The sequence below is a fragment of the Plasmodium fragile genome (genome assembly GCF_000956335.1).
Source record: "Plasmodium fragile strain nilgiri unplaced genomic scaffold supercont1.47, whole genome shotgun sequence".
NCBI lineage: Eukaryota > Apicomplexa > Aconoidasida > Haemosporida > Plasmodiidae > Plasmodium > Plasmodium fragile.
Genome location: NW_012192627.1, coordinates 178,679 through 194,695, shown reverse-complemented (window position 1 = coordinate 194,695; position 16,017 = coordinate 178,679). Strand labels below are relative to the sequence as shown.

General features: G+C 30.7%; 3 protein-coding genes across 3 annotated transcripts; 2 read left to right on the top strand and 1 right to left on the bottom strand.

The window, feature by feature from the left end:
- Nucleotides 1–6,514: 6,514 nt before the first annotated feature.
- Nucleotides 6,515–7,432, top strand: AK88_03844 (uncharacterized protein; the record flags this gene model as incomplete). Its single annotated transcript, XM_012481454.1, has 1 exon — nt 6,515–7,432. One exon carries the CDS (start codon nt 6,515–6,517, stop codon nt 7,430–7,432), a length of 918 nt encoding a protein of 305 aa, XP_012336877.1.
- A 3,531-nt stretch (nt 7,433–10,963) lies between these two features.
- AK88_03843 (uncharacterized protein) lies at nt 10,964–12,178 on the top strand (the record flags this gene model as incomplete). The annotated part of the gene is made up of 1 exon (XM_012481453.1): nt 10,964–12,178. One exon carries the CDS (start codon nt 10,964–10,966, stop codon nt 12,176–12,178), a length of 1,215 nt encoding a protein of 404 aa, XP_012336876.1.
- Nucleotides 12,179–13,188: 1,010 nt separating this feature from the next.
- AK88_03842 (uncharacterized protein) lies at nt 13,189–14,133 on the bottom strand (the record flags this gene model as incomplete). The annotated part of the gene is made up of 1 exon (XM_012481452.1): nt 13,189–14,133. The coding sequence occupies one exon, from the start codon at nt 14,131–14,133 to the stop codon at nt 13,189–13,191; it is 945 nt and encodes a 314-aa protein (XP_012336875.1).
- Nucleotides 14,134–16,017: the final 1,884 nt, after the last annotated feature.

Sequence of the window (16,017 nt, the reverse complement as noted above, 5' to 3'; positions counted from 1 at the left end):
ATCCCTTTTAAAAACTAAAAAAAATATATTTTATAATAAATTATAATAATTTAAACATGTTAATTAATAAATCAAATATATAAATAATATTAATTAAATAATAAATTATTGCTTTAATTAAAAGTAAAAATTAAAGTAATAATACTAATTAAATTAAATAAAATAATTCATTAAAATAAAATTAAAAACACATGTAATTAAATTGATTAAGATATTAAATTATAAATATTATAATTTAATTATAATAAAATTAAATAAAAACAATAATTATATTATATTATCGAATGATTAATTAAATTATAAGTATATAAATAAATAATTAAAAATATATTAATTAAACGAAATGTATTATATTAATAAATAAATTATTATTATATGAATAAACAAAATAAATATTAAATAATATAATTAATTGACAAAAAAGAAAATTAATTAATTACTATATATATTGAATATTTAATATATTAATAATATATTTATAAATAAAATTTAATAATATTAATTAATAAAATAAATAGATATAAGAATGTTATTATTAAATAAAATAATTAATTTGATTTTTAATTTAACATATATATATAAATAAATACCGCTTAATTAATTAATAATTATAAATAATATTAAAAAATATATTAATATTATTTAATAAATATATAATTTACTTATCACTAAAAATAAATATATTTAATTAAATAAAAATTATAATACTTAAAAAAATAATTAATTAAATTAATATAAATAAAATAATTAACTTCTTTTAATAATATTTATTATATTATAAAATATTATATTTAATAATTATTTATTTAATAAAAATAAAATAAATTAATTACACTATAATAAATTATATAAATAATTAAAATAAACAAAATATATTTATAATACATAAATAATTTAAATATATTTAATACTATTAATTTATAGTTGAATTAATTAATTATAAAAAAATAATTAATATATATTAATTTTAATTAATTCATAAATAATACCTTATTATATATATTTATTTATACACAAAATTATTTTAATTTAATTATTAACAGGAAAAAATATATTTATTAATTTAAATAAATATATAATGGTTTAACTTATTTTAAAATGTTTTATACTACTATGTTTTATAAATATATTTTTATCGTTATAAATAAATAATAATTATTAATTATTAATATATGTATACGTACGTGTAATACAATTATTTTAAGGATAATTTACACACTAAATTATTATCTTAATAATAATTATATTCAGTATATTCATTAATAATTATATATTTTTTTTTTTATAAAATAAAACGACGGCTAACTAAATATTCTTTTTATTTAATTAAAATAAATGAATTAATTATATTTATTAATTAAATAATTATATTTTTTACTAAATAAATAATATATTATATTTGTGAATTGAATTATTAACAAAATAAAAAAAAAGGGGGGCAATTATAAATGATATATATTATATATTTAAAATATATTTTAATAAAAATATAATATTTATTATTTAATTTATTAAAATGAATATTAGTATAATATTATTTTTCAATTAATATTTGTTATTAAATAATAAATTATTTAATTCTTATTTATTTTTTTAAAATTAATTACTTTATATTATTTTAATATAAAAAAAGTATTTATTTATTTTAATATATAATTTATTTATTGTTATTTTATTAAATATATTAATTAACAGTAATTTGTCTATTTAAATTAATATATTTAATTTTATTTTAATATAATTAATTGTAATTAATTAATGTGTAATAACATAACACATATTAAAAATTTTGTAAATATTTATTTTTCTTATCTTATTTTAAATTATTTACTTATATTAATAAAAACAATTTTAATTGAATTCATATTACAATGATATTTATTTTCATTTATAATTTAACAATACATTATAAGAAAAGCTTAAAGTTACTATTATTATTTTATATACTGAATATTATAGAATATGTGATTTTTTAAATGCATACGTTTTTACTTAATATATGAATGTTTTATTTAAAATTAATTCTCCGAACGAACGAACACGATTCGTTAGACAGTTAATGTGTTAAATAATGGTTGAAGCATAATTATATAAAATGTAATCAATGTAGTAGTAAGATGCTTATATTAATGTAATTGAATAATTTAATAAAACGCAACACATGAAGTTTCAGAGGTTTTGTTAGAAATATTTAGTGAACATATTAATTTACCACAGACAAATTTGATTGCAGCCAGTTTGTAGCATTATGTAATTTTCGTATGTATATATTTTTTTAACAATTTGTGTGAATTAAAAAAACCCTTTTAAAAGGTGTAACATCGTATTACACGTTCTGCTCCCTTGTATGAAGGTATAGGTCACTTCCACGTGTGTTATATGTTATGGATGTAAAAGGCTATAAATCATCATTTATTTTGTCAATTAAGAGGATAAAACTTGTTTCATACAGGTTAAAACAAAAAGTCGATACATATTTTTAAGTGCTCATAAATTACAAAAATATGCTCTGAGAAATGCTTTAATAAGACATTTTTACGTATTAAGTTCAGAATCCCGTAAGTTTAACAATTTGTGTTGGCATAAATTTCAAGTCAACTGTGTCTATTTGCTCATATACAAGCTTTACATAGCGCATAACACAACAATAAATGTCTGAATGTGGTACAAAAAATCTGAAGTATTCGTTTCAAACAATTTTATTCGTCCACACAACAACAACAACAAATGTCCTTTTCACACAAGAATCAATAGTTAATTGAAATTAAATTGACCTAAATGTAAACCTGGACATAAAAAAATAGCATTCGCATTTTATAACAATCCTGTTAAACATTACCATTGTGAACAAGTATTGTGTTCCTTAAATTAATTTCTTAATGTTGTTTGAGATCACAAATGAAGCAGGTTACACAACAATGCACATCTGTAAGGTTAGATTTTATTAAAATGAAGTAAAAACAGAATTCGTTGTCTTTTAAAATAGTACATAGTGTTTGCACATGTCATACCCTTTAAAATGCATGAGCGTTAGGATGAATTGACAATTTCGTGAAAAATGAAAAAACATGAATGTCATGTGTAATGTTTTTTTATAACATTTTTATTAAAACGAAATATGTCTCAATGCATTTTTTCTAAATAATGCAAAATATATTGTTCTAAATGTATTTCATGGGACAATTTTTGAAGCCTTTATGATTCATTTATTAATAAATCGGGTATATAAGGAGGATACGCGTTAACAATAATAGTAACTTAGTAACAGAAAGGTTACAAGTTACAGGCACGCGTAGGACACTAGGCCTAAAAAAGTGTTGTCTCAGAACACATGTTATTTTCGCATGTTGTAATATGTTTATAGGTGGTTTAACTGTTTTCATATCATTCTGTTAAACATATACATACGTACATACATTTAGACAACTAATGACAGGAACTTTTCACCATTTTACATTTTTGTAATTTTTTACACTTTGAGATATGAGAAATTTAAAAGTAAAAAGTACATGACTGCTAATAATGTACCCTTTGTGACACTTATTTTTATGTTACATTTTTGAAGCAAATGAATTATACGCTATTCTATTTAACAGCGATTTAATGTAGATTGTTTTGACTTGGGACGTGTAATCTATATTACCCAATTGGGACGCAAATGTCCTTTCCTGGGTAGTGAGCTTTACAAATTTATCCTTTTTTTTAGTTTCCTTTTGAGTGTTTCACAGTGAACAGTGAAAAAGTGGAACTACACAAAATTGTGTAAAAAAAAAGAAATGTCAATTGTGCTAAATTCGTGAAGCGTAAAACTTTTCCCTTTAACATTAAAAGGGAAATATGATTACAGATTCAAGCCTATAATAGAATTTTCTTAAAAAAAAATCAGCAGTGAATTGGTTCTTTCCTCTTTTTTTTTTACTCAGCTGCCCTAAACGATGGTGTTTCCTGGAAGGAACGAATAATACACGTTTTCTTTTTTGTGATGAACGAAACCAATTCGACATATTTTTCAAGACATGCAGTTCACAGGGGAATATAACCTCTTTCTGTAAAGAAATTTAAATGCATTATCCCAATTACATAAAAAAGGCAAATACATATACAAGTAGACTGGGAAACGGTTAGCGCAAAAGAGAATATGATACATATTCAGAGCAGCAAAATGCAGTATACACGAAAGGGTTAAGAATTCATGTTCTAATTCATTGTAAACTATGCAAAATGATGTGTTTCACCATTCCGATAAAACAGTGCATACACTGGAAGAAAAATCATTTTTAAAATAAAAATGACAACTTGGTTATGTGCTGCGGAAGTGCACTGTGCAATAAATGTAGACACTATTAAAGATGTGGCAACAGAACACACGAGAAGCAATTATAAAAGGAGCTGTGCCTTACAATTACCTGTACCCCTACATTCTTGCAAATAATGCCATAGTACTTATGCAACTATTTCATAATCGGAACGTTCACACCTGAGCAGTGGATACACATGTGATAAAAGGAAATAGAGACTACTGTTTGCTTGCAATAGTTATGAACATAAAGAAATGTGTAAAATTGCGCACACAAGAGGTACCTGATTCTTGTGGACACAATACCTTTTTCGTAAGTGCACAACTGAGCCCAGTATTATAACAAAGACAGCAATGAAGTGTCTAGTAAAAAATTTTTCAGTTGGATGAAAATGTGTTTACGATAAAATACATAAAAAATACACAACGAAAAAAATTTTGACGTTACCTTACTGAATCATTAGTATAAGAACAGGTCTAGGGTTAAAATAACTGTTCAGGCAGTTAATGCGTAAAGGTTTATTCTATGTAAAAAAAAAACAGAAAAGGATGTCTTCCTCAAAATTTTCATCAAGCTTGATGTTTTTCTTTATATTTAAGATGCTAAATTGAAGTTATAGCAGTTTCTGTGATTTGTTAACGGGGAAAGGTTTTATATAATGCTTTGCAGACATACCACACAAATATTGAGCAATAATTTTATTTTACCTTCGAGCTTGGTATAAGCGTAATGCATAAGTGTACATATATATAAAAGGTATAATTTAATGGTAACTAACATTGAATGTATTTTTAAATAGGTTTCCTTTTTGATGGCGATTTTATTTTCGACCATATTTGGGAGTTTCTTTTTTTTTCAAAAATGATGAAAAAGAGCACGAAAAGTAGAAAAAACTGTGTTATATATAACGGTATAGCATATTAAAGTGCATTTTAAAGAAAAAATAAAAATATATGAGGTAAGAATAAATCATAAATGCGATTTGTTCAATATTTAAAAAATGTATGAAAATTTTTCCTTGATCCCCCACGTCATAAAAAATATTTTTTTGCAGCAGAACATTCTATACAACATGCTTAACCAAACCTTAAAAAATACGCCCACCCAAAAGAACTTTGTTTTGGGGGAGTCGCAACAAGGGGCTAACCATTTTTTTCCATGTCTCTTTTCTTTAGCCCTTTCAGAAAGCTACAAAAATAATAAAAAATGCAGAGTCGTATCCATATGGTTATTTGCGCATATTCTCATGCTTGCTTATGGGGCGATAAATTAAAAAAATATGTTTCAAACGTGCCTGAATGGAAGAAAATACCATTCATATATATGTATATATTATATCTTTAATATATATAAAATTGTCGCGAAAAAAAATATTTTTATAAAAAAAAAGTGCGCAAAAAAATTGCCCATAAACAGAAGAAGCAAAACGAAAACAGAATATTGTTTCATATAATAATTGAGATATTATAACATATTGTACAATATTATAATGACAAGTACACCCCCAAATTAAACGAACTAAAGCAAATAATTAATAAATAAAGTATCAAAACAAAAGGCCCAAACAATAATTTTTCGTTTTGTGAAGTTTAAGAATTTGTTTAAACCATAAAACTCGCAAGATGGATGAAAAATAAAGTTAACGCAGATTGTTTTTATATATAAGTACATGGATGCACAAATGGGCGAATAAATAGGTGAATAAATGAATATAAATAAATATAATTATATGTTTCACATTTTTCACCTTGCGCAAAATTAAAAAAAAAAAAAAACTACAAATATATGTTTGCCCAAAGAGTATAAAAAATATATACATATTTTTTTACTCCTATTTTTAAAAGTGGTTTTTATTATCGTGAGCTTAAATTTTGTTGTTAGCGTAAGCGATTCCTATTATTTTTCGTAAAAACATATTGCATAATTTGTGTATTGTATTGTGCTGCAATGCGCTGTATATATTAACTTACGGGCTGCTGCTTACTGCCGTGCACACCCATGTAAAGGAAAACTTTTGTGTTGTTTTATCGTACCCCATATATTTCTTCCACCTCGCCCTGCACATTTCATGCGCTCGTTATTCGTTATGCTTGTAAGGAGTATGCATAAGTAATTTACGTATACGAAAACGGAAATTGCCGTGAAGTATATACGTATACACACATAGCGGCCACTTCTCTTATATAAAAACATTTACCCCAAGAAACTATAATAAAATGAAGAGCGAACAAAAGGAAAAAATAATGGACTACTTGTCGTGCACCCTAGACGATGTAGTGCACAGGGAGAAAAGAAGTGGAAAGAAAAGTCTTTTAAATTTAAATAATTCCAAAAATAATAATTATAAATCCAAGTTTTTTGGTAAAAAAGACCTAACACAAAGTAGCTCAGGTTATCGAGGCAAAGGAGGGGGTGGCAAGACAAAATTTATCAGCAGTAAAAAATCAGGAAGTTTTAAGAAGCCCTTCTTTAGCAAAAGATTAATTGATAAAAAATATAATAGTTACAAAAGTAGAAAATTTTACTCAGGACAAAACAGAGATTATTTTAAAAGTAGGCCAGGCTCTCGTAATTCCCATTACGCTTATGACAGTCATAATATTCCCTATAATAACAAAAATTTCGTCAATAGGAAAAATTTGATTAATAGTGTTAAATCTTCTGGAACTACATACAAGGGTGGTAGTAGTGTAGCAAAAAGCAAACCAAGAAAAATATTTAAGCCAATTCCATCATCCAGAAGTACCGTAATTGCTAGCAATGCAAATAGCTATAAAAGTGTACAGGTTCCAAACCACAAATTAAGCAACTTAAACATATCTCTTTATCGTAATAAGAGAACCGTTGCTGTAAGCAATAAAAGACCTACCACCAATCTCTCGGTAAGAAGAAATAACGTCATCACGGCTAAAAAAAGTAAAGTGGTTAAAAAAGGAATACAAAAGACTACCATCAAAGCGAAGACCAAGAAAACTGCCAACGGATCTAAGTTTAAACCGTTAAATAAATACTTTTTGTCAAAAATTAAAATTGTTACGTCATTAAATAAAATCCCATCCCCGCTGAAGGAACAGAAGGACACGGAGGTTAATCTGCCGGAGTCTTTGAATAATCCAACCGCAAGAAAGGAATAAAATTGTCCCATGTATATTTTGTGCTACAACAAATCTCTACAATGGGAGGAGTATAGCACAGGAAGTTGAAGTTAAAGGAAGAGGAAGACAAAACTAGGCACATGTTTCAATTGACTAATTTTTAGCCGATAAATAAGTGTATATTATTTTACAGCGTGATGATGAATACAATACGCCATTTGTGTTTTTTTTGTTTTTGTGAATCGTAAAAGACAAATGTAAAGAAGGCAAACCATAGGCCCCCCCAAAAAAAAATGCCATGTAAAAAAAATAAAAAAAAAAGTTAACCAGATGGTGAAAAAGTCGTGTAAAAAAAATGTGACATGTAAAAGTATAGTTAAATGCTATGAAAAAATATATAATTTTTAACTAAGCATGCATACACACACACATGCACATGTACACGCACAAGCATGACCATGAGCACGCGCCCTCACCTTGCGTTACTGGCATATATATAATGTTTAAAAAAAAAAACGACGAACAAAGAAAGTGCCTGTTGTATTTTTAATGTTCCCGTTACCATATTATAATAGCATCATCATATATCTGTATATACATAAACCAAACCCAATTAGAGAACTTTAATCAAACAAATTCCCCTAAGAAATGTTCCATATACGTAAATGACGAAAGAGCAATTTTTGTTTAGGGTTAACATTAAATGGTTTTCCCCCTGAAAAGTGTAAATTCAAAATAGGTATCTTTTTTTTTTTTTTTAGTAATTTTTTAAGCCTTTTTAATTGCAGGGTGGGAAAAAAAAAAAAAAAAAGGGAGGCAAAGGAGGAGATAGGGAAATAATGTGTACATTAAGTTACATATTTGAATACTTGATTGGGTCCTGTAAAGGACCATTGGAACGTTACCAGGTTGAGAGAGCGAACGAGGGATACCAAATAAAATTTTCTTACAACATGGAATGGATTTTACCGTTGAGGACATGAACAGCTCCCGCTTAGTGTATTTGCCCCCGAATAATGCTTACGACGTGGTACAAGTGGAAGGACGAAAAAAAGATAGAAGCAGCCCTGTACGTGGTGATATATTGTATAGCCGTATTTTATGGTCCAAATATTAACCATTAACATTTACGTTTTTTGCACAAAGGTAAATTGTGGAATAATACACGGGCTAACGGAAGTATGCACAACCCTTTTTTTTTTTTTTTAACAAAATTTCTCCCATTTGTATTGCTCAAAGCGAATCACACTAACGTTGCAAACACGTCTGTGTGTTAAAGGAGCGAATCGTGTCTCACCGCTTTACACAATTAGCAGTAGGAATGGTGGAATTTTTTAAAAAGTTACATATGGGAGAAAACAAAAAAAAAAAATCGGTCAATTCGGTTGTTTGAGGATGTTAAAAAAATGTGTCAAAGACGGATGCGCATAAAAACACACATAACACATATATATATACTCTTTTCATATGTGCGTGTATACTTTGTGTACATTATTTTTTCAGAAATCTTCCTTTGCAGCATTTATATTGATTTGTAATTACACCATTTAACGTTTCCAGTTAGGTAATAAAATCGAACGTGGCCAACCTGGTTTATTCCCTCCGCAAACGTGAAATGAAGTTTATTTTACGACGAAATCCAGCAAGGCAATTGTCACTGATTTTAAATTATTTTTCTCCCATTGGAAAAAAAAAAAAAAAAGGAGAAAATTTTCCATTGTAATTTTTTTTTTGTCATATTTTTTACAGGTGGAAAAATAACGTTTTAAAACACACCTGCGCATTTGTTTGGTGTTATTTTAATTCTCCGCTTTATTTTTTTTTTTTTTTTGTAACATTATTTTTGCAACTTTTTTGTTTTTACGCGAGATGCAAAATTGTGCATCGATTTGTTGTAAAAATCTGTTTTTTTTTTTGTTTTACTTTTCCCCACCATTTATAAAGGTGCATAAAGAAAAAAACTCCTATATTTTTTGTTTATTTAAAACTATATTATATATAATACCATTTTCGCTTTTAAATTTTAAATAACCTCCCGAAACGTATTTACCCACAACGCTTTTTTAGCTGAACAAGTGCAAAATAATAATTATACACAATTTTCCTCCCGTTGGAAACGCCCATATTTTTCCCCGCCCCCCCCTTTGTAGTTGTTGTAATGATAAAAATATGCCTTCAATGAAACATTTTTCTAAAAGGGGTATTTTTATGTAACGAGGTAAACTGTGGAGCGAGTAGAGGAAATTTCATGTGGCGAATAATCATAAAGTAAATGAACCAAACATTTTAAGTAAAACATTTGAATAAAAATCGTTTGTCAGAAATTTTCCATTTTTTTTATTATTAACTCCAATTTTTAATCCAATTCTCCAGTTGTTTTTACCTATTTGGGAGTTGTAGAAGAACATATGTGATGACGTGTTTTTCTTGCGTGTTTTTTACCGCGCCACGCTACAGTTTTGTTTTCCCGCTCCACTTGAGAAATAATAAATTGCACAGGGTTATCCGTAGATGGGGGATGTTTAACCTTTTTTTTTTTTATATACCAACTAATGAAGAGCGAAGATTTTATTTATTAGCCAAAAAAAATTTACGCCCATGGTGAATGTCACTCTCTGTGTATGTACAAAAAGCATACACGTCGGAGTTGTAGAAATGCAAGAAGTGATCAAAAAAGGCAAATCGGCAATAAAACATTGAGGGCACCAAGTTTCCAAGTAGTCATATAGTTGAAGATCCCAAGGAAATTGTCCTTTCTCTTCAGCGTTAGAGACAAAAGTCAATAAAGTAAAAAAAGCAACATGGTGTAATGAGGAGAACATTTTGAGTAACCCTTCATAACTGCAACGTTTTTGCTTGTTCATATTTTTTTTTCCCCTGCCCTTCAAAACGTTTCTCACATTATAATAGGAGCTCGAAATCATTATCACTTTTTTTTTGTGTGGCACCATCTGTGTATAGACCAGAATATAACTGAAATAGTTAGAAACTCGGAAAGGAGAGCCGATAAATTGCTAGCCAAAAATGGTTGTTATTTGGTACGAATGAAGAAGTGCACATTTATATGTATATGGTGTACAACTGAGCCGACTTGTAGAAGAGCTCACGAGAGAACATTTATCTTTGCATCGAAATAAAATTTTCAGAGCAAAGTGGCAAACTCCCATTTCTTGGCTGTTCTATATATTAAGAGGGAATACACACCCACGTTTACATTAACCAGTACATATGCAGTTATGTAGATATTTCAGCACATGTGTCCAAAAATTTTGGGACTGCTTATACACGATCAGGTGGAATTTTTTTTACAGAAGGTGCCGCACAGGGTGTGGGAGGTGCCGAATTGGGTGTAGAAGTTGCAGAATAGGGTGCGGAAATTGTCGAATAGGGTGTAGGCGGTGTCGAGTGGGGTGTAGGAGATGCCCCGTTGGGTGTGGAGGGTGTCGAATATGGCACAAGAGACCATGTAGATGCGGCGTGTAGCCAAATTGGACGGAACCCATTCTGTTATCCTCTATTGTCATGATCTTTGGAGGGGTGGGGGGAGGAAGAACCAGAGATATGCACAAAATGAAAGTAACACTTGTCACAATCGCCCTGCTACTCTCCCTATTGCTTCGCCAACTATGGGAAGTAACATGCGTCAAAAATATAAAAGTGCCAAAATTTCAAATTTCAACAAATGGAAGATGGAAAGGGCCATTCGCACCACCCCCAAAAAAACGTGCAAATAAAACATACCTCATTTGCAGTGGGCCCATTTTTAAAAAAATAAACAAGTTAAACAAAAAATACTCATTTCACGATTTGATTTATTCAAATAGAAAAAAACAAATTGTCAATTTAATTTACATAGATGTAATAAATAAAGATAAAAAAAAACTCGCAGAGACATTGGACAAAATTGTTCAGAAGCAACAAAGTTTAAGTTTCCCACTAGAATTTAAGGAGATCATATATTATTTCCACACAAATTTTGTGTATTATTTTGTACTTTTGTCCATTCTAGATAGTAACCCTTGGATATTATGCCTACTTAAAAAAATCAACAAACTTTTTCTTAATAAATTCAGAACCGATTTGTTTGGAAAAGCAATTTGTGACATTTCTACATTTGAAAGGAAGTACATCTGGAATGGAGCCCTAATTGATAGATACTTCAAAAAGTTCTTAAAGAAGCATCATAAAGAATTACGGGTTCTAGTAGATGCCTGCTTGAAAAAAGATGAATACTTTTACCACACCTTTAAGCAAAGCAGATGCATTTACAATCGTCACGATAACAATTATGATGATGACCAATTTGTGTGTACACTGCGTAACATACATTCCATACATTTTTATAACATTTTTGAGGAACATTTTTTCCAAAAAAACATTAACACTATTATGAAAATGATTAACACGAATGTACACTTTAGTCTTTTAAAAAATTTTATTAGTGATAGATATACGGCTCACCAAATTATGTATACGCACAAAACGTTTTTCGCCTTGACTCTTCAGAAAAATATTACTCCTTTGTTTAGCTCATTTGTTGAAATGAAAAAGCTCAACGAAAAAATGTCCTATCTTTTGGAAGAAACCGTAAAGAAACAACTACATGTACCTATACCAAATTTAAGAATAATGAATTTGCTAAACTTCTCTCTCATAATGACCAAGTTGATGTTAAACAAGCTCACCCAAGTGCTGTTCTATTTCGTTATGTTGTACATAAAGAAAAAGGCGCACGAAAGGGGAGGGCCGCTCATGCGGGTGCTAAGTGCCCTTTCCTTTGGCTAACTCAAAAGGGGGTATTTGTATGCGTGTTTGTTTATATGTGGGAAAAGCTTAGACTAGTTTTCTTGGGAAGGTCCTAATGCCCATTGGACAAATAGCCTATCTCACATCCACCAAAGAGAGGTGAAGCGTTTATGCTTTGAAGAAAAATTATGCGCAGACATGGATGGAGAAAAAAAAACAGAAATAATTTCCCCCCCGTGGGAATCTCCACAAAGGTGAAATTTCCTCAATATGTCTACATATTTTTTTATAAGGAGTTAAAGTTTAAGAAAGTCAGGTGCGCAAACATATGTGAATATATTTTTGCTGCGCGCGAGGGGCACAAGGGAAGTTAACAAACCGTAAAGGACAAGGGTTAAAAAAATAGAGCAGTGGAAAAGTAGAGCATGGCATTAGCTTAAGGTAGCCTTACATAGCAGAACGAAACAATTGAGAATCCTTTTACACTTTTGTCAAACTAAAAAAAAATATATATATTCATTGGTGGGAGCAGTGCAACGATGTATAAATGGTATGTGCACGAAACAATAATGAGAATTTATGCAAGTACGTTGACGCCCTTTGTCGGGTGCCCCCCAAAAGAAGAGACTCAATTGTAGGAAAATCTTAACTCGTGAAAAATCCCCAAACTGTTTAAATTTGTTTATTTTTGCAAGTAACAAATTGGTTGGGGATATATCGAGGAGGTTTCTGAAGGAATGAGCTTGCTTCTATAAGCAGAGCACATTACATAATTTGGACACAACAAACGCAGTTAGCATTTCGCCGATGTTACAAAAAATGGGTGACAGAAAAAAAAAAAACAAACAAACAAACAAACGTGAACAGTTATTATTTGGGCCTGCTCGTTTGTCGGACAAGTGGCTCCCTTGAGTGCATCATCAAGGGGACTTCAAACGCAGCAGCAATTTCGAGATTCACAGAGGGAAGCAATTCGGTGGAAACTTTTCTCCTAACAGTGCTTGAGAGACCCCCTTTTTTTTTTTTTTTTTTTTCTTACGTCCTTCCCGTTAGAGAAATTTCACCAAAACGGGTAGACAGATAATAAGCACAACAATGAGGATTCCCATGGATATGTAGAACATCCACTTGGAAGTAGACCTTTGAATATTTCGCGCGTCAATCAAATCCACATTTGCCTTCTCCGTGAAGTATTGCGCATCGTTTACATTGTCGTGTATGCTACTTATGACCTCATCATTCATCTCAATAAGAGCAGACAGTTCTACTATAGTTTGGTGTAAATCGCACACATTTTTTTCTAGTGTCTTAACATCTCTATATTTGGATTCTACATGAGTTAAAGCATTTTTTAAATTATCATGTCCTTGTAATTTCCACTTGACTAAATTCTGCGTATTTATATCATCATGATTTAGGACAGAACTGATATCTTCATCTGTGTAATGTGGGTAAATAATTTTTATATGTCTTGACATTTTATCTTTCATACTTTCATTGTACTCATTTTGAATTTGTTGGTAACTATGTAAAGCTTTTTTGAATACATGGATTAAATTATCGTGGATATTTTTTTTCATTATTTTATTTTGCTGAGATTTTAGTAAAAATTTCTTCCTCACATTTTTTATTTCCATTTTGATAGAAGAAATGGTATTATTTCCATTTTTTATTTGCATATTTAATAGCATACTTAATTCATTTTCCTGTTCTGTCGTTATAGCTAAATTGATTTTTTTTCTTAACACTTCTATATCATCAATCACTGTGTAAATTTGTTTTATTTCTTGTTTTATTGAATGAACTGCATCTACATAGCTTCTCAAATCGTCGTTCCTTTCCCCAGGAATTTCTATAACTGTGTCCCCACTGGGATCTATAAAATTATCTATTATTTTGTCATTTTGAAATTTCAGCACTTGTATCATATGCTTGGCATTCTGCTGCTTGTTGATCGTGGCTAGCTGCTTTACTTCATCAAACAGGTCGATCATTCTTTGGGCCTTGGGGCGCGGCGCAAATGTGTCACACACACATGTGGATATATGTGTATATGTCTATATGTATATGTATATGTATATGTATACACCCGTGCAGCATGCGGGCTAATGCGCGGACGTGTCACTGATGTGGCAAGGCATCAACGAGGAGTAACGGTGACACGATGAGTTGGCTTCCCCTCCCCCCCATTGCTGCACTTCATCATTTATCCTGGGTCTATTTTTCAAAGGCGTGGAGCATTCGCGCGCGGGCCGCAGGGACAAATAAAAGGCGATCCCGTTCTACCTTGCTCAACCTCGTTGCAACTTTTCACACGTGCTTGATTTGTACCCCCTTCAGACAGCTGCTCATTGTTCAAAGATGACACACACCGCCCAACCGCTCAACTACTCAACCGCGTTGTCTGACAAATCGGGGGCCGCCAATTTTGCAGCACTTCCGCATTTGCGGGGAAAAACTGACCGAGTGGGACACGTGCCGAGCTGCTAAAAGCGGCTATGTCGAAACTATGCGCCTAGAGAAGGTGAACAGTTTTTTTTTTTTTTTTTTTTTCTTACATATGGCAGATTACGTAATGAGGTCTCCGCCAAAGGAAAAAAAAAAAACAAAAAAAAAAAGAAATTGTAAGTTTATATTATACCACTTGTGAAAGGACGCACCTATGTTTGTTCCCTTTTTTTTTTTTTTTTTTTTCACGTTGTAGGATTTTTTATTTTTTAATTTGCCCTCTTGTGAAGATTTGGCGAAGGGGAAAAAAAAGAAAAAAAAAAAAAAAAAAAGGGAATAAATGGAACGAGTGCAAAACTGTGAAATTGCCAAATTGAAGTGAATAAATTTTGAGCGGGTTTAGGAGAATGGATGAAAGGAAAAAAATATAAAAGGAGAGAAAAAGTTAGCAGCAATCCCTTCCTGTCGTTTAATTTGTTTGCAAAATTGTAGGTGAATTGCTTAAAAAAAAAAATGCTGACCCTATCGAAATTTCACGTTCGCATCGCGCGAAAGTTTCCATTTTTACGCTTCTTGGCACATTTGATTTGTTTGGTTTTCTTAACTTGCTTAGCTTAACTTGGTTTTGACTCCCCTTTTGGAAAATTCCCTGTACTGTCCTTTTTCCCCGTCCACATTCGTTCTTTTTGAAAGTCGCGCGGAGGAAGCGGCTTCTCACCTTGCGAGAAAAACGCAGCTATGCAAGTGGACACATGGACCAAGGGGAAAAAAGGGCGTTAGTGTGTTAAGCGATTTTTGCTTAGCGAGGAAAAGGGGGGGGGGAGCACGCAAGTGACCCAAGAACGATCTGAAAACAACGTCAAAAAGCGCCACAGCGCGTGGTGCTTAGCTAAAGGGGATTTTACGCACACACGCCAAAAGAGGAGGCAGCCTTTTTGAGATTTTTAAAAAAGTGCATAAGTGTGTAATAGCACAACGGTGGCCAAGTTCCAAATGAAAAAAAAAAAAAAATAGCATTAAAATAAAACGGAGTCTACAAATATGTATGTGTGTATGTATATTATAACGTACCTTTAGGGAAGGTGAAAGAGGGAATTTTTTTTTTTTTGTTTGGTCAATTTTCCAGGGGTTCCCAATTGTGGTGCCATTTTTGCTGACAATTTTTTCCGCACTTACACTCGGTTTCGTAAGGGGGGCTGCAAAGACGCGGCAACAGTTGGTCTGCGCGTGTTTGGAAGTTAGGGCGTTTATTTGTTTACTCGTAGCAACAGGTTAGCGCGGTTGCGCTTTTTTTTCCTCATTTGCATTCACGTGTGTTCACTTGTGTTGGTTCGTGCCTCTAATAGCTTCCTCACCCATCGCGGCATTCGAATCGCGCCGCGGTTTCCCACACTGAGGGAGAAATTCCTCCATTTTTTTTTTTTTTTTTT